This window comes from Varanus komodoensis, unplaced genomic scaffold (genome assembly GCF_004798865.1).
Source record: "Varanus komodoensis strain SLA01 unplaced genomic scaffold, ASM479886v1 scaffold1, whole genome shotgun sequence".
NCBI classification, from domain to species: Eukaryota; Metazoa; Chordata; class Lepidosauria; order Squamata; family Varanidae; genus Varanus; species Varanus komodoensis.
The window spans coordinates 17,016,543-17,041,257 of NW_025335268.1; the positions used below are offsets into that span (position 1 = coordinate 17,016,543).

General features: G+C 42.9%; 2 protein-coding genes across 6 annotated transcripts in view; both read left to right on the forward strand.

The window, feature by feature from the left end:
* The first annotated feature begins 50 nt into the window (after nt 1-50).
* Nucleotides 51-13,311, forward strand: YIPF3 (Yip1 domain family member 3). 2 transcript variants are annotated; one of them, XM_044448596.1, is made up of 9 exons: nt 51-549; nt 5,098-5,298; nt 6,098-6,204; nt 6,944-6,989; nt 8,691-8,783; nt 9,291-9,422; nt 9,976-10,089; nt 11,406-11,529; nt 12,216-13,311. In XM_044448596.1, exons 1-9 carry the CDS (start codon nt 466-468, stop codon nt 12,338-12,340), a joined length of 1,026 nt encoding a protein of 341 aa, XP_044304531.1. In that variant the 5' UTR covers nt 51-465; the 3' UTR covers nt 12,341-13,311. The 2 variants fall into 2 exon arrangements, with proteins under 2 accessions (XP_044304531.1, XP_044304615.1); XM_044448680.1 differs by having other exon boundaries at nt 62-140; nt 12,216-12,668.
* LRRC73 (leucine rich repeat containing 73) overlaps nt 12,740-24,715 on the forward strand; it is a 19,668-nt gene continuing 7,692 nt past the window's right edge. For 2 of the 4 annotated variants that reach the window (XM_044449035.1, XM_044448806.1), the window contains exons 1-5: nt 12,740-12,871; nt 15,178-15,725; nt 17,493-17,605; nt 19,306-19,421; nt 22,529-24,132. In XM_044449035.1, coding sequence (XP_044304970.1) covers nt 23,861-24,132 — 272 coding nt within the window. In that variant the 5' untranslated portion in view covers nt 12,740-12,871; nt 15,178-15,725; nt 17,493-17,605; nt 19,306-19,421; nt 22,529-23,860. Of the gene's footprint in view, nt 12,872-15,177; nt 15,726-17,284; nt 17,606-19,305; nt 19,422-22,055; nt 24,133-24,715 lie in introns of those variants that run through there. The other 2 variants (XM_044448874.1, XM_044448954.1) reach the window with 2 other exon arrangements.

Below are 24,715 nucleotides of genomic sequence, written 5' to 3' on the forward strand. Positions count from 1 at the left end.
GGCTTCCGGCGGCGAGAGTGGCTTCATAGATTTATCTAAGAACATTGGTCGCCTTCAGCTGCCATGATGCGTGTGGCGCTCCGATAGGAACAACGTTGATGTCGGCTACCACAGAGCTGCCAATTAAACACGAATCTTAAGTTAGTATACCGCATCCTGAGCTGTCCCCGCCGGCCTTTCATGGTCCGCCGCTTCACATATCCTTACTGAAACGTTCTTGTCCGGAGCAACTAAAATGGCGCAGTGGTCAGGCCGAATGTTCTGAAACTTCGCGAGAACTCCTGAGTCTCCACGTCCTCAGCGAGGCTGGAGTAGCCCATACCGACGGAGTGGGAACGCTTTGGCTTTGTGACATCCGGGTCCTTCTCTTTCCACACCTATTGACGGGCCGCCGTTTGTTGTAGCCTCCGCTAGTGGAGGGGAGGAGAAGGGGGCATTTGCTCCACTGCAACCGGTGGGGGGAAAATGTCCAGCCCCGGGGTAACAGCAGCCGGAGGAGCGAGGGCTGGAGCGACAGCGGAGTGGGGAGCCTTCGAGGACAATATGCAGGTATGGGGACGGAGAGGCCCAAGCGCTTCCCGGAGCCTCCCATTCTGGGCTTGTCAAGGGCCAGCAGTATGCTCCGAGGTGGTTACCTTCTTCCGGAGTAACTGGTACCCTCCTTGAACTTACTGGTTGGGGTTAAGGGATAGGAAACGTATGCCCCCCTCCCCCATGTAGTTGGACTACAACTTCTATCCTCTCTCACAATTGACTATGACGGTTAGGGAAGATGGGAGTTGCAGTCCAACGACATCTGTGGAATCGCATCGTTCCCGGTTCCCCATCGTCAAGTAAAGCATCAGCAATACATAGAAAAGTAGAAACAGCGCGAGTCAGAAGGGGCTTCCCAGGCCATCTAGTCTGACCCCCCAGCTCCGCTCACGACATGCCCACCATGTGCATGTCTACCTTATCCTTGAACACCCGCACCGATGGGCCCCCAACCATCTCCGGTGGAAGCCCATTCCATACCCTCTGGGTCCTAACTGTCAGGAAGTACTTCCTGGCATCCAAATTGAACCTTGGTTCCCTGCGCTTCACACCGAACACAGAATCGTGCTTTTAAAAAGTAGGGGAAGACAGTTACTCATTTTCTGTAGGAGTGATGTAGGAAGTCGTTGAGACAGGTAAAATTGGTATTGAGTCCCATGGAAGGTGATGAATGTGCTAAGAAGGGCATTTGTTTACTTCTAAACCTGCTGGAGTTCATAGGAGGAGCCTTCATATTAGAGTCACTGCACTGGAAGTCTTGAACCATTCAATTGCCATTATGTGTAGAACTTTTTTTATCTTGTAGCAAGACATGAGTTTAAATTCCTACCCAGTTTTTAATTTCAGTGGGTGACCATTAGAACTAATCACAGTCAGCCTCACCTACTGCACAGGGTTGGTGTCAGAGTAAAATGGGTTAACTGCCAAGTGAGTCCTGAACTCCTAAAGAAAATGAACTGCATAAGTAATTATTAAAAGCAGGTATGCTGTGGTGTTAATGCCTGCCCTCCTTAAAACTTAAGCAAACTGGAATCAACAAGAAGGGGGAAGTATGTTTTAAGAAAAAAGTGCACAAGAAGAAGAACCTGTGGAAACATAGCATCCTGTTGAGTACAGTTTGCTTGGCTCCAGCCTCCTTTTTATGATTCCACAAGTGAAAGAGTTGACATGAAAAACGGTGAACTTGCATTTTAATGTGTCTGCTGTTACTAAATTAATAGCAGTAGAACTCTTCCACAGAGAGCAATGAGAGAGGGGCAAAAAGAGAGAAAATCTTTTCAGAATAGAGCAGTAACAATTTTCTCTTAATTGGTTTCTTTATAAATGGCTAAGGCAGGGGTCGGCAACCTTTAACACTCAAAGAGCCATTTGGACCCATTTCCCACAGAAAAAAAAACCACTGGGAGCCACAAAACCCTTTTGACATCTAAAATGAAGATAACACTGCATATATTTTTTTACCTTTATGCTATGCATAAAAAAACTAGTGTGTTGCATTTATGAAATCAATGAACTGCTACAGAGAAAACAAATTTTTATTTCTGCATGCAACAAAAACATTTTGAACTCTGAAAAAAAAAGATGCTGGGTTGAAGGTTACTTTCAAATAAAATACTCAATGTCTATTTGAGTCCTCCTCATATTTATGAAATAAAAAGCCAAACTTAAATTATCCACCTGCTGTCTGCTTCTGTGTGCCCTCATCCTTTTATTACATGTACTGGAGGGTGCAGTCAGCTGTCAACTGAATAAAAAAAGGACTATTTGATACTTTCATACAGTAAGTAGTTTCTGCAATACAACAAATATAAATAATAGTCTGTTGAACTATTGAGCAAACATCCCTCTCCCAATGTAATAATGTTGCTGGAATTTTTATAAGAATCTTCTTAAAACAAGGAAGTAGATCTATATCTTCATTATGATTTAACTGCAACTCTTGTTCAGTCACTAAAAACTTATTTTTAATCTTACATTATAAACTAGTAGGACCCCTTTCATATATTTTGAATAGGAGAACAGCTTCCTGCAGAGTCAAAGTCAGTGCTAAAGGGCTGCATGCATTAAACAGCAAACCCCATAAGTTCATCAGCAGTAAAAGCAAATGAACCTACCCACATACCATTAAACGTTCGGTTTTCTTCAGAAACTTTTCTTTTCTTCAATTTATCCATGGATGGCCTACCGGGGGGAAAAGCTCAGTGAATTGGCACGTGTTTTGAGCGATGGAGCCGCAGCAAGGGGATTCAAGAGCCACTTGTGGCTCCAGAGCCTCAGGTCGCTGACCCCTGGGCTAAGGGTCTATGGGTAAAGAGCTCCAGTTTACTAGTTTTTCTGGTTCTAGGGCTAATGCCTAAACGACTTGATTTTCTGCTGTATTTGGTTGTTTTTGTTTATGCATTTAGGTCACACTGCTCAGTACTTAATATTTCTAGGGTAGTTTACTATTTCAATACAGCAAGAAATACAAATTGACAAATGTAAAACAGCAAAAGTTTCAACAGTATAAAATCCAGGGTTAAAACATCTTCAGCAGCACTGAAAGCAAATTTCACCTTGTGACTAGGTATGTTAAACTAAAAGACTTGTTTGGGCTGTTGTGCCTGCTTCTGCCCTTGGTGCCAAGCTCCCCACACACTTTAAGGAAGGTTTCTGTAAGTTGGAGGTGGACAGAAAGTAGATCTCCAGAAGTTTTGGACTTCATCTTCCAGCATTCCTGACCATTGGCCATGCTGGCAGGGGATTCCAGGAACTGGAAGTACCAAATACTAGGATATCTATTTTCTGCCCACTCCTGCCCATAGAGTTTTTTAAGTGAATGGACAGGTTGAGAGGAGCTTCCTTCATACATCCAGATAGCAAGCCGCAAAGGGCTTCAGAAGTCAGCAACAGCACCTTGAATTAGGCTAGGAAAGACTTGGAGCCAGTGGGCCTCTTACAGCACTGGTGAGGTATGTTCCTAATGCACCATTCCAGACTGTAATCTCACAATTGTGTTCTACACCAACATCAGTTTCTAATCCATCATCAAAGGCAAACCCATATATGACACATTTCACCCATCTAGGTCTGGAGGCTACCAGAGCATTGATTGCCACAGCAAGGCTATGGATAACTTGCTGTGGCGATCATTCTCTTGCAATGAAGCCTACTACTTTAGATGAGCTGTGTATGAAGGGTTTGTTTTGTATTTAAATAGCTGCCACTGCATTTTGTCCAAGCTCTTTGGAGGCCTTGAGAGGAAAGACCCAATTCCTTTTATGTGCATATGACTTTTGCATGTATAATTAGCACCCTTTATAAAGTTCAGTGATGGCTTCTGCTTATTGTGGACTCAGTATGATTGGAAGAACATTCCTCTTATTCCTGGGGTTCCTAGCATGGTGCCTGTGGCCAACAGTGTGATGGTATTAGAGATTAATTCCTTGGTGCTTGCCAAACTCCCTGCCCATCTTTCTTTTAAAAAAATATTATTATTTATTTACCATAAATAAATAAAGGCAGCCATACTATAAAGTGCCATCTCCAGCACCATATGATTTCCAGTGTGCCTCTGAGATGCACATGTGCATCAGAGTCTTTATTAAAAACTAAAAAATAGCGAGCAGCTGTGCTTTGTTTTGAAGTGTGCCCAGCCACTCAGACAAAAAAGTAGTAAGCAAGCTGGCACGGTAGTGTGTATCTGGGGACAAAAGGTATACAGATCGATGAAGAGCAAGGGGAGGTGCTTTGTCTGTGGCCTCCGTGCATGAGTGGGTTTTTTGGTGTGCGTGTATTTGCTTGTTTCCCTTGGTTGTGTGTGTGTGTGTGTGTGTGTGTGAGAGAGAGAGAGAGAGAGAGTTGCCCAGGGGTGGTTTACAAGGGTGTTTGTGCAGTGTGCTTTGCCAGGGTGCCTTCCCTGGGCTGTGTGAGGTCATAACCTGTTTTTGGTCTTAGGTTCTTGGGCAAGTTATATTTCTATTAATCTCACTAGTTTGGCTACTTGGAAATGGGTATTTTGAGACTGGCCACAGCCATCATGGCTGCACTTCAGTGAATGGGTCAGTCCCCATAGCAGTCATTTTGTAAGAGTGCCCATAACACATGTTTACAATTCCAAATGTTCCCATCAACCCCAAAGGTACTTCTTCCAGACTGGTCATTATTAGTTGCATAACTGAACATGAAGACACTTTTAGGAATGATACTTACCCTAATTTCTGTGAACTTATCACGAAGTAGAATCTGGTTAGATAGGGAAGTACAACTCATGGCCTGAGAGTTGGGCAGGGACCTTACCTGCATCCCTCTTGACCCCACCACCATCAGTTTCCTAATGCAGGTTACTCTTTCTTCGTGGCTGCTAACAGTGGAGAAACTGCAGTTTTCATCAGGCTGCTGGGATCCCTGTAGACATATGTCTACACATCCCTCAACCCAATACCACATGTGGCCCTTGAAGCCCAAAAAATTGTACACTCAATGGTAAAAGGAATTTCTGTCTGCTGCTTGGGCAGCACCTCTGAGTAAAGGCAAATGATTGGTGCCTAATCTTCAACTGTTTGCATATTTTCGTATTGGCAGGGTGGGGGTTCTGCTGTAATTGACATGGAAAACATGGATGATACATCTGGCTCCAGCTTTGAAGACATGGGTGAGATGCACCAACGCATGAAAGAAGAAGAAGAAGTGGATGCAGAAGCAGCTGCTGCAGATGAAGAAGATGGAGAGTTTTTGGGGATGAAGGGCTTTAAGGGGCAGCTGGGCCGGCAAGTAGCTGATCAGGTAAGTGGAGTCCTCTTCTGTTATGGTTGCGTCTCTGATTTGGTCAAGTTCCTGTATGCTTCTGACTGATTGTAATCTTCTGGGAACAGTGGTTGAATGATTCCTTTAGTGCAGTCTTCGCTCCTGCATTCATGCCTGTCTTTCTTAAATGGACAACTGGTGGTCATCATTCATGTGTGTCACATACCTTGCCACACACAGTCAGTTCAGCCAGTATTAGGGGTACAAAAAGTCCATTAACCAGAATTGTATTTACTTATTTTTGGTCTCCAGAAATAAAAACAGTGTGAAAAAATATGGGTTCCTCCTTGTTCCCCTTTTAGATCCGAGAAACTTAAGCTAGAGCAGAAGCATCCTCTTCTGTTTGTATGACCTTGAATTGGGCTCCTTAAGTATTTCTGCCTTAGGGTACTGTGCAAGAAATTATCAATGAAATTTAGTCCTCTACACTGATAGAGTGTATCTCAGTATTTACTTGCAGAGATAGCTATCACCAGTTCCAAGCTATTGTCTGGGCTTTTAATAGCAGTGTAACCTTCCATAATGGAATGGTGTAACTTAGTGTCCTGCAAGAGCAGAGGGTTGGACACAATGGCCTTATGGCCCCTTCCAACTCTACTGTTCTATGATTCTATAACTATAACGTTTACTCACGTGGTCCACTCTGTCCTGAAAGTTAACATGAATGTTAATCTTTGTGCAGAAGTTCTAGATCTACTGTAAGAAACCAATCTTTCTGCAGGAGTGAGAAAGGAGAGTTCCGTTTTATTGATTTATTCCTCCCTCTTTCTTTTTTTAGATGTGGCAGGCTGGAAAAAGGCAAGCCTCAAAGGCCTTCAATCTTTATGCCAACATTGATATCCTCAGGCCCTACTTTGATGTTGAGCCCAACCAAGTTCGGAACAGGTAAGCAGCATTGGCAAGCTGTTCTCCCACTTCGGTGCCTTTTCCTCGGCCATGTAAGTGGCTAAGACTACTCTTTGCAAGTTAAAGAGAAAGGCATTAACTGCCACTCAACATATATCTGTTATTAATAAAAAGAAGGCTAAAGAATTTAAATAAAGAATTTAAAATAAGCTGGTTAATCCCAGAAACATTAAAGGGACAAGTACCACACTGCTCATTTTTGCTTGCAAGGCAACTGTAAGGAGATTGGGTTTTCCCATCAGTAATTTCATTCTGCAAATGGAACATGTCAAGCTTTTTCATTTTTAAAATTGTGGTGCATCCGCACAAGCAAAACAATGATATGGAGTGTCATTTCAGCAGATTTCTTAGTTTATGTGTCCCAGCCAGTGAGTGCAAATTAGAATTTCAGTAATCTGTTCTCACAGTACGGATGAGAGGCACAAACTGGTATAAAGTCTCATTTTCTGGCCTCTGTAACCTTTGTTAACTATTGTGGTTTGAACACAGGAGAAGAATGAGAAATCTTGCTCTGGATAATGTATTATATAATGAGAAGCATTAATTTCCTCATCAAGGTTCTGATTCTGTAGCATCAGATCTTGCATAGGTTGCATTAATTTATTGTATGCCCTGTATTTTGCTCAGTATGGACCAACAGATAATTTTTAATTGTTCAGTGGGATAGTCATCTGTTCTTAGCTCTTAACACTCTCCTGAACATTTTATTCTCATTCAGGTTGCTGGAATCCATGATACCTGTAAAGATGATTAATTTTCCTCAGGTGAGCTTGTGTATTAGATAGGAGGTTGAAGTTTTGGTTTAATATCTCAGAGTTGGGAATGTCCAGGAGTTAAGGATCTTCTTAACAAAGGGCCCAGCTGTGTCTCTTCATGGACACGGATAGCTTGGTTCCAGTACTCTATGCTCTGGTGCATTCTAGAGTACTACAGTAAAGATTGTTCAGAAGTTGCAGCTTGTACAAATTGTGACATCTATAGTAATAACCAGGAGTAGAAAATGTGACTGTTTACAACCAGTTCTGGCCTGCTTGCATTGCCTGCCTGTGGCATGGCTTAAGACTTAGGAAAATATCTGATGGAGTGATTCCCCAAACTGCAATTTACTTATTTAATTGCTAGTCCATCAAACAGCTGAAGTTCTCTAGCTCTTACTCTAGCTGGACACTACACTTAACACCTTGAAGCCTTCCTCCAAGTGACACCTTTGAAGGAAATTTAGGGAGTGCCATCAAGGGATAAAGTCTTTACAGTTGGGGGTCCATCACTGAGGAAAAGTTTCCCCACTCAGACTTGCCAGGCACTAACTCTGTTCTTCTTTTGGCATCAAGGAACTTAAAGACATTATTTAATGGCCTGATGGGGACACCCAGGTCAGGTGTTTAACAAGTTTATTGTATGTTAGGTATTGTTTTAGTTGTAAAATGTTAAAATACTGTACTTCAGAAAATTTTGTTTTACTGTATTATGGTCCTGTTTTAGGAATTATTGTAAACCACCCAGAGTGCTTAAGCTCCTGGGTCATATTGGGAGGAGGAGGTGATGATAATGAATATACTTGTTGGGTTCTGTTTTGCCTCATTTATTCTACCTATCAAGGTGGCGTGATGATACCTTTTATCATGGATGCACAGTAGTATTTTCCTCATGATGAATGAGTTGGATAGCTCTTTGTTAAAGTTTGATAGCGTCTTCATTCCAAATGTTGTTCCTCAGTTTTACTTCTTTTCTTCAGTAAACAGTTTATATCTGCCTTGCCCAACCTTGTGCCTTCCTGACTACAACACACAGAATTCCCAGTCAATGGCTTTGCTGGGAGGAATTCTGAGAATTACAGTTCAATTGCCTCTGAAGGCCACCAGCTTGGTGAAGGCTGGTTTATCTTATTTAGCAGAGTCCATGCATGCCAGGACAGTGGCTAAGTATCATTCAGAGTCCTGTACTCCCCTTCTCATTTTTCTTTCTCCTCCATCTGTGCTTTACTTTGCCTCTGCCATTGATTGATTTGCTCTGATATCACAGTGGCCTTGGGTGAGCAGAAAGAAGTCAAGGCCACAGCTGATGGCTTTGGCACGAGTGCTTTAATGTTGGAAAGCATCTGGCCTGCCTTTAGTCTGGCAGGTGAGTGTTAACAGCACTGTTAGAGATCTTAGAATCAGAATTTCAAGTTTCATGAATATAACATGTGAACTTACACTCTTTCATTTATGTCTGTGCACCAGGGGTTTCCATATTGCATGTCATGTAAACCAAGAAGGCTCAAAGCCATTTGCTAGAAAGGGACCAATACTTGCTATTTGTAAAAGAGCATAATTGGTTTCTATAGCTGGTTTGTTTACTACTTTGAATGTTCCACATTGAACAACATAAGTGTATGAGCCTTTTGTACACTTATTCTGATTGACCCAAACAGTTTACTTCCCAGAAAGCTGATACAGGATTAATATACCTTTCTTCTTTTACAGAAGATAGCTGGTGAGCTTTATGGCCCTCTCATGCTGGTCTTCACACTGGTGGCTATCTTGCTGCATGGAATGAAGACATCAGATACTATAATTGTAAGCAGGAGATCTTTATTTCCTGACAAGTTACTAGTCAAAATTCTATTTACCTTTTAAACTTTCTATCCAGGCGTGTTGAAGTATCATGGACATTCCCTGGTAAGGGAAAATTCTGTTTTGAGGTGCAAGAAATGCCTGCTGCAGGCCTGACTACAGTGGAATATCTGTACCAGATAATGCTTGAAAGCCCTTTTTCAGTTTCTACAGCTTGTGCCTCTAGTCCAGTGAAGGACAGTTTCCAGCCCACAGAATCACCCCATCAGGTTTGTGGAGACTTGGGCTCCCCCGTGGACCATGCTCCTGGCCTGGAGGCTATCACAGGCTTGAAGAAGAGGTCGGGGAGGGGATTCCCTTGGTTATCTCCCCATTGCTTCTGATATCAGGGTAGCCTTACTGCACCCCTGATATTATACAGTCTGAGGGCTAAATAGCATGGCCATTCTGCCTTCCACCAGATTATGGTTGCCCAACTCTAATCTAGTGTTCGGTTGTTCTTTTCTACAGAGAGAAGGCACACTGATGGGTACAGCAATTGGCACCTGCTTTGGTTACTGGATAGGTGTCTCCTCTTTCATCTACTTCCTGGCATACTTGTGCAATGCTCAGATCACCATGGTCCAAATGTTGTCACTCCTGGTAAGACAGACCTCCAGCAAACTAGCTGTCTCTGGCTGAGTCTGTAGCCTTAGTGATTGAAGTTGGAGTGCAGCGCATCTGGATGGCACCAAGGGAAAGCTAACAAATGATAGGTCCATGGGTGTCTTTCATTTCTGGCTGACTTTGCATCTGTACCATGTAGATGAGCAGCTTTCTCTTGCTTAAGGTTGCTGTTAATGTATCCTAGAGCAGTAGTGGGTGTTTTTTCTTTAATTAAACAGGTCATGTTAGATGGGGAAGAGGGCAGTGAAATTAGCCTGTTAGTGCTAGCTTCCAGCAGAAATAAAGCCAGCTCTGCAAGTCTGGGGGATGATTAAACCATAATTTAGTTATACATTCCTGGTGCATAACCTGGCATTGTTTTAATTGCTCTAATAGTCTGGCATAATTTTGACATTTGGCTGCAATTCATCAATCTGCAACTAGTGGAGCATTAGGCTGTGTCTAGATAACTGTGCAATAAGAATATATTTCCATCTGGGAGTTTTCAGGTGACTTCACATTAGTCTCAGGTGTGCTTCCTTCTTTTCAGGGTTATGGACTTTTTGGGCATTGCATCACCCTCTTTGTAACCTACAATATCCACTTTCATTCCCTTTTTTATATCTTCTGGTTGGGGATTGGTGGCCTCTCCACATTACGAATGGTAAGTATCTGCAGTCAGATAGAAGCTCTGTGAGGATCAGGTTTTGGGAGTGCTTCAGAAAATATACCTAAGAATTAATACCTGTAGTTGCGTATTTTTCCTTTTCCCTCCCTATTAGTGCCTAATAAATTGTATGTGTTTACACCAGGTAAACAATATTACATTAACTCGTTAGTACAATACATTGTATTGAAATGTATTGAAACACTGAAAGCCATTTTTACCGCTTTCAGAGTTAATACATCACCTGCCATACCAAATATGTTGAAATCATTGTACAGCATTAAACTATATTACCTGGTTGCTATTTTAATTGTCAGTTTAATTGTCAGACACATCCTTGAATCCCTTTACTGTATAGGACACTCACTATTGGAATGACAGGAAGTGCTCTCTAAATTTAAAGTTTGGATCTGTTTAGGCTGTTGGTTACTAGGGATCAGAAAGAGGTTCTGTTTTGAAACTTGAGGATCTGCATTTTACATCACAGCTGCCTTGAAACATCTTGGCTTATTTGATGGTAAGTGTGGATTCCCAAAGGTCTTTGCTAATTTCATGCAGCATTTCCTCTGCTGCCATTACCAGGCAATAACAGTTTCCTCAGCTTTATTCGTGAAGTTAATGTAAATACCCAAACTCCTACAGTTCAATTGGATTTTGACTTTTGTGGGTTTAACTTGTGTGGATTTGATTATTTGCCATGAATAATTAACTGGGATTTTTGGGGGAAGAGTTTTGCGCCCTACTGTGGAAAATCACAGACGAGGCACATAGACTAGAAAATGTGAAGAACAAAGTTTACTAAGTCATAAACATGGGGGACTTTTCACATGCCTGCATATACTGAAAGCTGAGTTCCTGGAAGTGGCCTGAAAGTCCAGTCTACTGCACCCCCCCCCACACACACACACATCCTATCCTGGTAGCTGCCACATCTCCCACAACCTGTCACCCATGCCCCAGCATCCACCTGGTGCACATATCAACAATTTAGACTAACACTCAGAAGCAATCTAGTACACTTATGGTCAACAGTATTAAGAGTTAAGGTTTGGAGGGGAGGTAAAGATAGTCACAGTTTTTCCAGTTTCTCAGGAGTCCAATGCCCCTAACCCCTGCAAATCTGGAAGGCCAACTGTACTTCAAAGCATGGCTATAACCTCTGGTGCAGGTGGAAATCTGACATTTAAAAGGAGTGAAAGTCTGAAGAGGATTCTGTACAAAAGATCATCATAGGAACTACCATCTTCATGCATATGTACTTCAGTATTCTTCCAGTCTATCAATCTTAAAATATGAATTCTTGCCTTTCCTAGGTTGCTGTGTTGGTGTCACGCACAGTAGGCCATACCCAACGACTCATTTTGTGTGGAGCACTTGCCGCACTCCACATGCTGTTCCTACTCTATTTGCATTTTGCTTATCACAAGGTTGTAGAAGGTAAGAAAAGCCATAGGGGGCAGTGAGTTTTCAGTTCTGCAGGAACAGACATCCAAATACTCTGCTTTTTAACTTGCCCATAAAAAGACTTCAGAGCTAGGCTTGACCTTTAAGAAATCTGCCCAAAGGATTTTCTAAGCCTTTTAAGAAACAGCTTTCTTTCCTGTGAAATATCAGAATAGCACGTTCTCAACCCTGGGCTGTTTCATATGCAACTCCTACTTAGTTATAGGGAAAATGTGTGCACATTTGTCACGACTGGCAAAAACACATGTATATATGGCAGTGGTTGGTCTAACAGGAAACTCTCTCTCTGTGTGTGTTCTTCATTTAAAAGGTCTGAATATTAGTATGCTTGGTCTGAAGTCTTGCGTAGTTCAGTCCTCCTTCATTATTATAGTCTTTGCTGTATGTATTTTTGTCTGTGAAAGTGAGATGCTGATTTAGGTACCTGGCTACTTCACAGCTGCATCTCTGGTCCCTACCCTTGCACTGGCACACTGTGCTAGTTATACATATTTGGCATTTATTGAAAAAAAACACCCAAGGGAAGAAGCACATGCATATGCAAAGATTAATACTGAAGCAGCAAAAGACCTAAGTAACGTGAAGTGAAAATATTCATGCTGATACAGATTTACCCAAGGCTTAATACTGACTGTAGTTTTTACTTTTCTCACTTGCAGGCATCCTGGACACATTGGAAAGACCCAACATCCCTCCCTTTCAGAGAGTTGCCAGAGACATTCCAGTTGTTTCCTCCGGTGTACTGAATGTCACAACCAAAGCGGTTGCTGCACTGACCTTGTAGCCTTACAGACTCTGGCATGTTCTACCTGCCGCTACACAGGTCATATACTTTGCTGCTGTTTTTACCAGGGAAAAAGTAACAGCAGCTGGACATGGTTTAATCTGCAGATCTCCTCTTGAAAGTGGAAGCAGAAGGCTCCCAGCATGTTGCAGAGGAACTGTATTTGTCCAGCCAAATTGTGCTGGGCAGGGCGTGTGTACATTTAGCTGGATTTACGTAGCTCAAACTTTCCCTCCTGTGCTTGCTCTTGTCTTTTTAGCCTATAAGCTTGTAATCCTCTCCTTTGTTGAGAGAAGCATTAAATTAAATGGATGTTTGTTCCAAGCAATCTCTTCCATTGGACCCTCATCACAAATTCAGAAGAGCACATGGTTCTGGGCTGTTTTCCTTCTGTTCTAAAACTACAACAAAAACCACTATTATAAACTCCTTTGCCCAAGGTGCTTCCAGTTGTGAGCAGCATTTGGCTGTAGCTGACAATTGCCTTCATTCCTTACTACTTCATGGGAGTGTTTATTTTACAGAGAACAGGTATCCCTAATACCTTTTTAAAAACAGTTTCTGAATTACATATATTTAATATAATGTCTTACATGCTGAGACTGACATTCTTCAGTTAGTTTGGCTTCTTTTGAATTGTGTGACAGATTCCATGAGGGATTTACTTTGCCTTTCTGGGCTTAAATAGCAGGTCATGTGTTCAGAAGAGAGAATCATTCTTACTCAAATAGTAGTACTAAGCTCACTGAGTCATGCATTTGTGTTTGTAGCAGGATCAGCCTTTAAGTCCCCCTCTCAATGTCTTTAAAAAGCACATTTAAGCTGTAGCTGGAACTACTGTTGATACTTTGCAGAAATCTGCTGTGGCCATTAAGCCACTGCTTTTTATGCACCATATACTTGTTGGCTGGACTCTTTCAGGGTATACAATATGACTTCCTCTGGATCATAAAAGCACTTCAGTTTTTTTATACCTTGCTGTCATTTCTTCTTAAAAATAACTCCCATACTTTGCCAGGAACACAGAAAAGAAAAAATTGAGTTTAAGAAGAGGAAGAACACAGATTTGATTTTTAAAATGGTATAAATAAAATGCAACTCTTAGTAACAGCCTATGTATTATGAATAGCAATCTTTATACAGTTATCTTATTCAGATTCCCAAGTTTGTAATGTCTTCTTAGAAGTATGGGGATTCGCCATGATATGGCTAGTGTAACCTACATAATGCCTTGGCTAGTTAGAGAATAGCCTTGGTTGCAACTTTTAATGGTAGCTGTTTACTGAAGTTATACCCTGCTTTTCCACAAAAAATGGTACTCAAGGTCGTTCATTTAAGCATTCAGCTATTGTCACCTGTGCAAACTGAAGGTAAATACAGGCAATATAAGCATTGGTACTGCTGGTAAAATGACACATACTCTTAGCATCTTTATCATCACTTCAAATACTGGCATACATGAAGCTATACATGGGAGGCAGAAATATGGAAAATAATACTAGGGCAAAAAGGTACAATGGGCTGGGCTTCAGTAAAACTCTGTCACATGTGGTCTATGTTACCTGTTGACTGTACATCTGCCATGTGAAAAGTTAGGACTCAACACGTTTTGCTCAAGTGCCACGAAATGTGCAGGACAGGGTGTGTTAGGTGAGTATATATACCCAAACCTGCCTTTAAAAAAATCTTGAGCTGGCTTGCTCATGCAAAAAGGTACTTAGTTGTTACATCCTGCCCACCCCCCCAAAGAAATGTTATTTAAACCTTGCATTAATTTGTCACCCCAGATAAAAGCACAGCTGGCAAGGAAAATGCTGCATATGAAAGGCCTTTGATGGAATGTCACTGAGGCTTGAATCAGCATAAACATGGATTTTATTTTTGAAAATTATCTTTGGCTAGTACAGATAAATTAGGGTTTAATCTTTCTTGCTGCAATATATACCAATGATATCTGCATAACAATGCTTGGTCTATTGACCTTTGATCTACATAAAAACAGTTTAGTCTACACATTTCAGGTCAACAAAAACAAGCTTTCCGTGAATGGATTTTAAGTCTGTTTGCTTAAAGTTTTAGCTCAATCTCTTGACTTTCAAAAAAAGACTAAGATGACCTGTAATTAAGCTCCTTTTGTGTCTGCTTGTGGTCCAAAAATATGCTCACAGAAGTATTCCTATGCAAATTTTGAGACATTCTGTTACCTCAGACATGTTTTGGATTATAAAAACAAATGTAAAAGGCAACATCATGGATGCAACATGTGTTCCCCAGTAACCCTTTAGTAGGTTTTTTTCATCCCAAAGCTAAATAAATAAGCCTAATAGTAGTGCTAGTGCAGGCTGAACTCTTGTAGCAGCAGTGCAAAGGAAGAGAGAAGATGCCTGCAGTTGACCTCCAAGCTATAATGAAGAACTCTTAATGGAAGTCGAATATGTTCCTAAAGTTTGCAGTGCTATTCTAACAATAGTCTTTCCAGTAGAACAGCACTAAATGAAAAATTGCAGCTAATTTTGTTGCAACATCTGTGTTTCAATGCATTTTAGTCCAAAGAGCTGAAAAGAGGTTTTCTGCTTTTGGCACCTTGGTAACCAACCTGCAGCCTTTGTTTTCCTCACTCCTCACCCAAACCCGTACCAGATATTGGAGTGGGGGGGGAGGAGAGCTAAGTTACAATCCTACATTCACTTAACTGAGACTGTGCCCCACTAAATCCTGTGGGGCTTATATCTAAATAGACATTTATAGGATTGCACTGTTAAATGCTTAAATATGTCTAAGTCTTTTAAAATATTTTATTCTATTTTATTTAAAATTTACTTTTTTATTTCTAATAGGCTGTAGGCTACCCTGACCCTTTGGGATAGGTGGAGCTATAAATATAAAGATAGTCACTGAAAGAACAACCGTGAAAGGTAAGCATCCTGACTTTCTTCTTTGTGGTGTCTTTGCGTCATATATATGGGCAACTAGCAAGCTTCTCAGACACCCACAAGGGCAGTTGGAAAAGAACTGAGAAAGTGGGTGGGAACTTTTCCCGGATACACAGGAGGGGAGGGGCTCCTGCCAAAACAAGTCTAGCTAGCAAATCTTCCAGACAACAAAGCCTTCTAGGCACAGAGCCCATATGTGTGATGCACAAAGACCATGAAGAAGAACAATGTTTTCATACCATTTTCATATTTCTGCCATCAGGTTTGACAGCAAGAGCAGCTGTAGCACCAGCAGACACGTCAGCCTCCACTTTTTGCTGACCTGTTCTGTTTAGCAACTGCTGAGACAGCTGCAACTGCACTCTGATTGGCAGCCTCATGTTCCTTTTTTCCTGCCCATGAGCTACCTTCCTGATACCCAGTCACAGCATCAAAGTGTCTGCAACAAACAGGTGAAGGAACCAGTATATCAAACCTACTGGAAGTAGTATCAAAAAGCAATGAAACATCAGAACCTGTTTTGTACCAAAGTAGTCCAATCCTCTAGCTAATCCAGGGAGTGGTCAACTAGTGTTCCTCCAGATATTTTGTGCTACAACTCCAATCAGCTCCAGCCAGCAGGGTCAATAGTGAACAATAATGGTAACTGCAGGCCAAAACATCGGAGGCAGCCCAGCCCAGCATGAATCTAATACATGTCCTAAGAGTGGCTCTCCTACACCCCCATTTTCTAGTCTTTTCAATCCATTTTCAATCCTGGCAAGGATTGAAGCTGGGACTTTGAATGTGTCCTGGCACTGAGATACACTGAGGAGACAAGCTACTTACCACAACAACTGCTAAAGGGTAGAATGCAAGGGATTTGTATAATGTTGCTGACAGATGTTCTTGTATGGGAACAGTGTAGACATCAGTAGTACAGTGGGGCCAGGGCTTGCAAGGTTGAAGCACAGGCAGTTTTTATTACTGTGGGCAAGGATATAATTTGCCTTGTTTACATACACACACACAGTTTTTTATTACTATGGGTTAGGATATAATTAGCCTTTTACACCTACCTCCCCCTCATGTGGATTTTATCAGCAATACTTAATTATTGTGATGACTTATCCATGTGATAACACAAAGTATTTGTGGGTAGACTGGTCTTTAATAGGTAATTAAGGTCATTACCTTTACAGAATATCTACAAAAGGCAAAATATACCCAGCTGCATGCATTTTTGGACTGTCCTTAAGACTAAGGCTTTGAGGACTTGTCATGATGAGTGCGTGCTCTTTAAAAATCTATCACTGCACCACTGGAGACATTCACCATTAGGCTGACAGTGCAACAGCCAGAACACCAGCCAACATCACCCATTCCTGCTTCAGAAATAATGTATGTTTTAGGTGCCTTCTTAGTCATTTTCACTTACCTGCTGCCAGGGTAGTAAAAAACTGAAATTTGGTGGCATGTACTGCAAATTTCATATATGTGAGTTGTTCCACTAATTAAGCTGATAAGCTGTATGTTTTGATTCTATGGGTACTACTAGGTGGAACATGCCCAAGGTTGCCCTGTCTTCCATGAGCATGTATCCCTTGACCATTTTTTCCTGGAGGGAGTATGGGGAGGATCAATGCAGTGGGGCTGCTGTGGTAGGCAGCCTGTAACATGATTGTGCAATGAACTAGAGGTAATTGGTGAAATCTGTGTGATTCTTTTCTTTGGCCATCACCAAATTAAAAGGTAAAGGTTTCCCCATGACATTAAAGTCCAGTCATTTCTGACTCTTGGGGGTGGTGCTCATCTTTGTTTCCTAGCCAAGGGAGCCAGCGTTTGTCCACAGACAGTTTCCGTGGTCATGTGGCTGGCATGACTGAACACCAAAGTGCACGGAACGCTGTTACCTTCCCACCGAAGTGGTACCTATTTATCTACTTGCACTTACATGCTTTCGAACTGCAAGATTGGCAGAAGCTGGGACAAAGCACAGGAGCTAACCCATCCTGCAGATTTGAACTGTCAACCTTTCAATCAACCAGCCCAGCAGCTCTGCAGTTATAAACCACTGCGCCACCCACAGTCCCTCATCACCAAATTGCACAGGGCTTAATTGAGTGAAACTCCTATGTGTGCCCTATTAAGATGGAAATGACTTCACAGCTGATGGCTTAAAGTGATTTTTGCCGGCTTCCTCTGCCCCCTGTCGTTATGTAACTTCTGCATTTTCCTAGACTGAAAGCCACAAAGAGCAACAGAAAAAGATGCATACTACAAGAACAAAAACCAGTCTTCATTTAATCTCATGAACCTGTCAGAAAAACAGAAGAAATAAATGCTGACTGAAGTAAGGAAGCATAACCAGTCTCCCCAGTGCACTTTCTTGAGCTTGAAGGGCATGTCGGACCCATCTGTACTACCCAATAACCGAAGCTTTCTGGGGTGGCTAACAAGTGTTTTTGGGTTATTTAACTCCATCTCCCAAAACCCATAAAGAAATTACAGCAAGTAATGGATCAGCAGCAAAATCACCACTTAGCAGTCATCAAGTTAAGTCAATATGTATGTCTTGTTTCATATTAATCGTTTTCTGAACCTTACTTAGACCAAGCTTTTACTAGATACAAGTGGACATAGGTATTGTAATCATTAGAGAACAGAAACCATCTACGTGGACAACCTCTTTCTGTACTGTTAGATTCTACTTGCTCCTTGACACAAGCAAAGGAGCTACTGCTAGATTGGCCTTAGGCAGCTGCTCCACTTCTGTCAAGAATTAACATTTAAGTTGCAGCCTGTCTCATGTTTACAGAGAAGCAAGACTATCCAGACACTGCAAAACCAGTCCAGAAGAACACGGAAGGCTGCTTCACATTTTGTATTTAGAGATACTTCAGATACTTCCAAGTATAAACATCTTTCCAAATTCTGCATGCATGCAACTTTTTGCATGGGCCAGAGCATTTGGCCCAATTCAGTAGCTTCCTGATAAGTGTTCTGTATGACTTGGAAGTGAGCAAAAATGAACAGTTAAGAGTTGTCATCCGATATTTTTAACTTTCTTGCCATGATATATCAAGAACACAGATTATATTATCATAGTCTCTGGGTTTGTTATCTGAGTCTGGATTCTTATCTAGCTTGCCCTGCAGCTTCTTTGGATCACAGTGTACTGCCTTTGTGGAATCAAATGAAATGCCAATTCAGCCTCAGCTCCCCTTGCAAACAGCAAAGAGGAAGCAGCTATTATATTCCTCAATACTGTGCTTATTTCTCCATCTTCCCTCATCTTCAGCAACTAATGCTCAATTATTCATTTCCTTCTTAATTACATGATAAAATGGATTTTGCTTGGAGCTAGGACCTTAGCAGATTAGTTACTATGTGGAAAGTGCCTGGTGACACCGTTTATTTTCCCAACCCCATTCACCAGTGCTGGCATTTATTCATCATTTATTAGGGACTGAGTTTTTGCCATTCTCTCTGGTCTTCATTTATCCCCTTAGTACAGAACTTCTAGGACCCTTAAATGCTTCTCTAGCATCTATTCCACAAGAAAAAGGGAACAGCAGGAGCTTTCTCATGCATTCCCTGCATTTCATTAATCACATAGAACTGCAGCTAAGAAGGCTCTACGCAGCAGGTTTGCTGAAGTAAGCAAAGCTCCTTTGTAATGCTGTGTGCTTGCCAGGCTGTTCCTTAACCAGCTGCTGTCCTTCAGCTGAGGAAAAGCAAAACCATGACTAGATTAGTTCAGACCACAAACTCTTCAGGGTGATGGCTGCATCACTCACCATGCTGCACATGAACGCCTTCCTAGCCTATGAACTTGCTGCCAGAGGACATGATGTTTAATTTTCTAACCCTTTTCCCATACTAAATTAACTCTGTTATGATTTTAGAAATGCCATGCAACACAATCATGCCTGCTAATACTATGTCATGACTGCTCCTGCCTGTTCCGCATATGCACATTTAATTGCTTCTTTCAGTTGCTGGTGCACCACTCCAGTCACCATGACTTCATATAGTACCATGAATCTGTAGGTCACACTGGAACCCAGGAGTAACAACCCCTAGAGCAGCAACAAAAGAAAAGGGAAATGGCAACAGGAAAGGCAGCAACTCACTGGACCACTATGGAGGACTGTAACTATTTGCAGGTGAGAGTGGTGACAGCTCTTCTTCTCCACCCATGGAAGGGGGGGGCAGGTGGCTGAAGGTAGAGATGGCACATGTCATCCTGTCTGCTCTCCAGGCTTACAGATTTTGGACACCTAAAAGAAAGTTATAGTCTATATGTAAACAACCCTTTTCAGGAGAATAGCTAGAAGAGATAAGAATGCCTTCTTAAATGAACAGTGCAAAGAAATAGAAGAAAACAATAGAATAGGAAGGACCAGAGATCTCTTTGAGAAAATTGGAGATATGAAGGGAACGTTTCATGCAAAGATGGGCATGATAAAGGATCAAAATGGCAGGGACCCAACAAAGGCAGAAGAGATTAAGAAGAGGTGGCAAGATTACACAGAGGAACTATACAAGAAAGAGCTTAATGTCCCTGATAAGCACGATGGGGTGGTCACTGACCTCCAGCCAGACATCCTGGAGTGTGAAATGGGCCTTAGGAAGTCTGAGCAACAACAAAGCTAGTGGAGGTGACAGTATTCCAGCTGAGCTATTCAAAATCTTAAAAGGCGATGCAGTAGAAGTGCTACACTCAATATGCCAGCAAATTTGGAAAACTCAACAGTGGCCACAGGATTGGAAAAGGTCAGTTTACATTCCGATCCCAAAGAAGGGCAATGCCAAAGAATGTTCAAACTATCGCACCATTGCACTCATTTCACACGCTAGCAAAGTTATGCTCAAAATCCTACAAGCTAGACTCCAGCAGTATGTGGACCAAGAACTACCAGAAGTACAGGCAGGATTTCAAAGAGGCAGAGGAACTAGAGATCAAATTGCCAACATACACTGGATCGTGGAGAAAGCTAGGGAGTTCCAGAAAAACATCTACTTCTGCTTCATTGACTATGCTAAAGTTTTTGATCATGTGGATCACAACAAATTGTGGCAAGTTCTTAAAAAGATGGGAGTACCAGACCATCTTATTTGTCTATATGTGGGTCAAGAAGCAATAGTGAGAACTGGCCACGGAACCACTGATTGGTCCAAAATTGAGAAATGAATTTGGTAAGGCTGTATACTGTCACCCTGCCTATTTAACTTGTATGCAGAGCCCATCATGGGAAAGGCGGGGCTAGATGAATCACAAGTTGGAATTAAGATTGCTGGGAGAAATATCAGCAACCTCAGATATGCAGATGATACCACTCTAATGGCAGAAAGTGAAGAGGAACTAAAGAGCCTCTTGATGCGGGTGAAGGGAGTGCAAAAGTTAGCTTGCAACTCAACATTAAGAAAACTTAAGATCATGGCATCTGGTCCTGTCACTTCCTGGCAAATAGATGGAGAAGAAATAGAAGTAGTGACAGATTTTATTTTCCTGGGCTCCAAGATCACTGCAGATGGGCACTGCAGCCAAGAAATTAAAAGACGCTTGCTCCTGGGGAGGAAAGCTATGGCAAATCTAGACAGCAAACGAAAAAGCAGAGACATCACCCTGCCAACAAAAGTGTGTATAGTCAAGGCTATGGTGTTCCCAGTTGCAATGTATGGCTGTGAAAAGTTGGACCATAAGGAAGGCTGAGTACCGAAGAATTGAAGCCTTTGAATTGTGGTGCTGGAGGGGACTCCTGCAAGTCCCTTGGACTGCAAGGTGATCAAACCGATCAGTCCTAGAGGAGATCAACCCTGACTGCTCTTTAGAAGCCAGATACTGAAGATGAAACTCAAGTACTTTGGCCACCTAATGAGAAGGAAGGACTCCCAGGAGAAGAGTCTAATGCTGGGAACAATAGATGGCAAAAGAAGAAGGGGGCGGCAGAGAATGAGGTGGCTGGAGCTTAAGTGGACTCTGGGAAATGGTGGTGGACAGGAAGGCCTGGAGGAATGTTGTCCATGAGGTCACGATGGGTCGGACACAACTTTGCAACTAACAACAACAAAAAACCCTTTGTCCCATTTATGCAAATAGGAGTAGAGGTGTTCATATCTTTATGAAATTTACTCCCATAGAAAAACTATGTTCACTTTTCTACTGCCCAGAGAAATATGTATTGTTACCTATTCATATTGGTTGCAATCCTAAAGCTGGCCAAAGGCTAGCTAAGAAGCTGTTGAAAGAGTAATAAATGCTGCCCCAAGGAGCAAGGGCTGCATGTTGAATGATGCACTGTGGGAATACACCCAGTACCCACAGAAAATATGGTGGGCACAAATTGCCTACTGAGCCAAAACCTCATGGAAACAGTCACACTGGCATCATGAAAGCAACTCCAGAGACAACAGGAAGCAAAGGAGAAAGGGCAGAGAATCCCTTCCAACTCTAGCATTCCTAGTGGCCTTCTTCACCTGGCCATGCTGGCAGTAATGATAAAAATTGTGCCAAAACATCTGGGGGACACCTGGTGCAGGATGGCTTTGAGATGAACACTGGTCCTCTACCGCTTGTAGGTCGTAGCTCATCTTGACACAAAAAGCCAAGGGAAGATGAGTAATGAGTAAGGATGGAATTTAAAAAGTCTAACAATTCCCAGCATGCTCAGCTGGCCAGAGGATGCTAGGAGTTGTAGGCCATTTTTTCTGACTAAATATGCATCAAAATTGCACTCTAAAAAGATGAAGTTCTTCAATGCAGTTTAAGCCATTTGACAGCACAAACTGTAGTGTTAATGTAGGAGTAGAACCAGTTAAGATTGGGAAGTTACTTTTTGTACCATTTCACAAGTTTCAGGGCCTATCCTGTCCTGCCATGAATGATTCCCTCAAACCCTTTCTGGATTACTTTCTGAAGGTTTATTTTCTATCTTCCTCCATGAGTATCCTTTGGGATCTGAGCTTATGCCCAGCTTTCTGGAGGAAGCACCTGGGCAGAGATGTAAATCTGAAGCAAGAAAAGCTGGCAAAAAGGCCCATGTCTGACTTTTCTGCCATTTTGTGAATGTGTGCTGAAACTCTGTCTACCTGTTCCAGGCAGATGGAAGAATCAACACAGTTGTGCCTCTTATTCCTTAGGGCATTTCCGTTCGAAATTTCTGCCCTGAAATTAGCTGAACACCACAGGAGTGCCTCTGGGCGTCCGTAGAGTTCTTTTTCCCCACCAAATGCCAAGAAGCTGTGTTGACTCTCATCCTATCTATTCCAGATCCAGGTCCTCTGACCCCTCTGGAGCGCAGGGCTTTCAAACCCCGGTCCTTGAATCACTGAATAAAAGCACCCAGGATAAGCTGGAGCAGGCAGCTTACAGAGCGTCAAATCAGAGGATTCCAGCGGAAGCATTAATCCGGCGCCGGCTTTTTCAGGCAACTGGCGTTTGATATTCCCGCCGTGAGCCCCACCCAGGCCCCTTTCTCGCAGGGAAGATCCAGGCGGTGTTGCCGCGGCGGCGGCTCCCGCTAGGGGGCAGGGCAGCAGCGTGCCCGCGGGGCGGGAAGGAAAGTGGCCGCCGCGTGGCCCAGTTTAGTAAGAGGCGGAGGCTGCAGCACTGCCAGAGTGTGGCCATAGGAACCGGCGCAGCGCCAGATCAAACTGGATCCATACCCTGGGGTCCAAGGAAGGAGGAGCCAGCGCAGCAGTCCGCATCCCCCGTGGCGCCGGTGGCGGCTCTGTCCCGCCGCCAATATGCAAGAGAGCCGCCGGTGCGGCAAGAGGAGGAGACGCGGCAGGGGGAGGGATTAAGAGTCTGGGATCGTCGGATCCGGCTGACTTGGGCAGGTCCTTCCCGCTAGTGCCGCGGGAGAGCAGGTGGTGCGGCGGCGGCCCGAGCAATCTAGGTTCGAGTGCTGTGGATGGGAAGGTGGACGCCGGGGAAGGGGGAATGAGGTCTCGGATCCAGAACTAGCGCCAGAGGACACGGCGGTCCGTGCCCCCTTCCCCGGCGACGGACCCATCGACACCCTCCCCGGATTGCGCAGAAAATAGATTCACCTTGGATTTCTGCTTGTCAGACATCCCTGCTAAAGGAGCTGTCTCGGATTTGGATTTACATTTTTCATCCTTTCCGTTTCGGATTGCCTGGCATCTACCTGCACCGCCTATCAGTAATCTTACCTTTCCAGTAATCATCGTAATCCGAACTGGATAGCTCTCTTCTTTTACCCGCCCGTGATAGGTATTGTTCTCTGTCTCCATTTTTTAACTGTGGATTTGCACGGAATTTTTTTTCGCCATTCAGATTATATAGAAGTTTCAGCGCAAGCCTGAGAAAACAAACACTTATCTGAAACGCAGCTAATATTTGGCCTGATCTGATTAGCACATTAAACTCATACTTAACATTGCTGCGTGGCCTCCAGCTTTGTTTGCACACAGGATTGCACAACCTAGGCGCACACCGGTTGCCTCTTTTGGTCCGGATTGCAGAGCAGCCTCTAACTGGTCTAGATTGCACACATTATTTTTCTGCATACATCCGGATTAGCAGAGCAGCTCCTGCACCTAGCTGCTCAGAGCGTTTGTACGCTTCAAAGCGAAAACGATGTTGCCAGGATCTATCCAGATCTCTGGGGAGACGTTATCCAGTGCCGAGATTCGGGATATCTGTGAGAGCCTGCGTGAGAACTCCATCAAACTGCTTTCACTCCGGGGCTGCCAGCTTTCCGACCGAGATTTCGGACGGATCTGCAGAGGAGTTGCAGAGTCTCACTCCTTGGCTCAACTTAACCTTAACTTGGGGATTGTCGCCAATATCAATAGGGTCAAGCAACTGGCTGAAGCCCTGAAGACCAACCGGTCGGTCCAGTCTCTGTTGTGAGTACCGACTCCACCTGGTAATGTGCTATTACTAATCCATAGTGGAAGTTGTTACATTGCTATAGATTAATTCATCCAAATTAATAAAAAGACATGGATTGAAATTGTAAAGCAAAGTTTGGGAACCCTTCAGTTGGGCCACAGTTCTCCCATTCCTGACTAATATATGTTGGCTGGGGCTGATGGAAGCTAAGAGACTAAGAGGCTATAAGTTCCCATGTCTTATGGGAAGGGGTGGGGAATGTTTCCACAAATCACCACTGATGAAGAAGAAAGCAGAATTCTCTTACCTATCCAGACTCTCTTCTTATCCTGAGCTAAAATGAAGGCAACCCACACTGAGGGGTTGAATTAAAACTGTATTTTCTAACTGATCAATTGGTGATTCTAAACACTGTTCTGCTACATATTCTAAGACTGACCAGGGCAGCACTCTTAAACTTGCTACCTGTGTCATTCAGTGGCCAAAGGTAGAAAGGTCTAGTAATTATAACTAGAGATTTTATTGAGTTGTCTGCACTTAGGATGGGATGAGTTTTATAGCAAGCAATCTGTGTGGTATGGGCTAGCTAGGAAATTA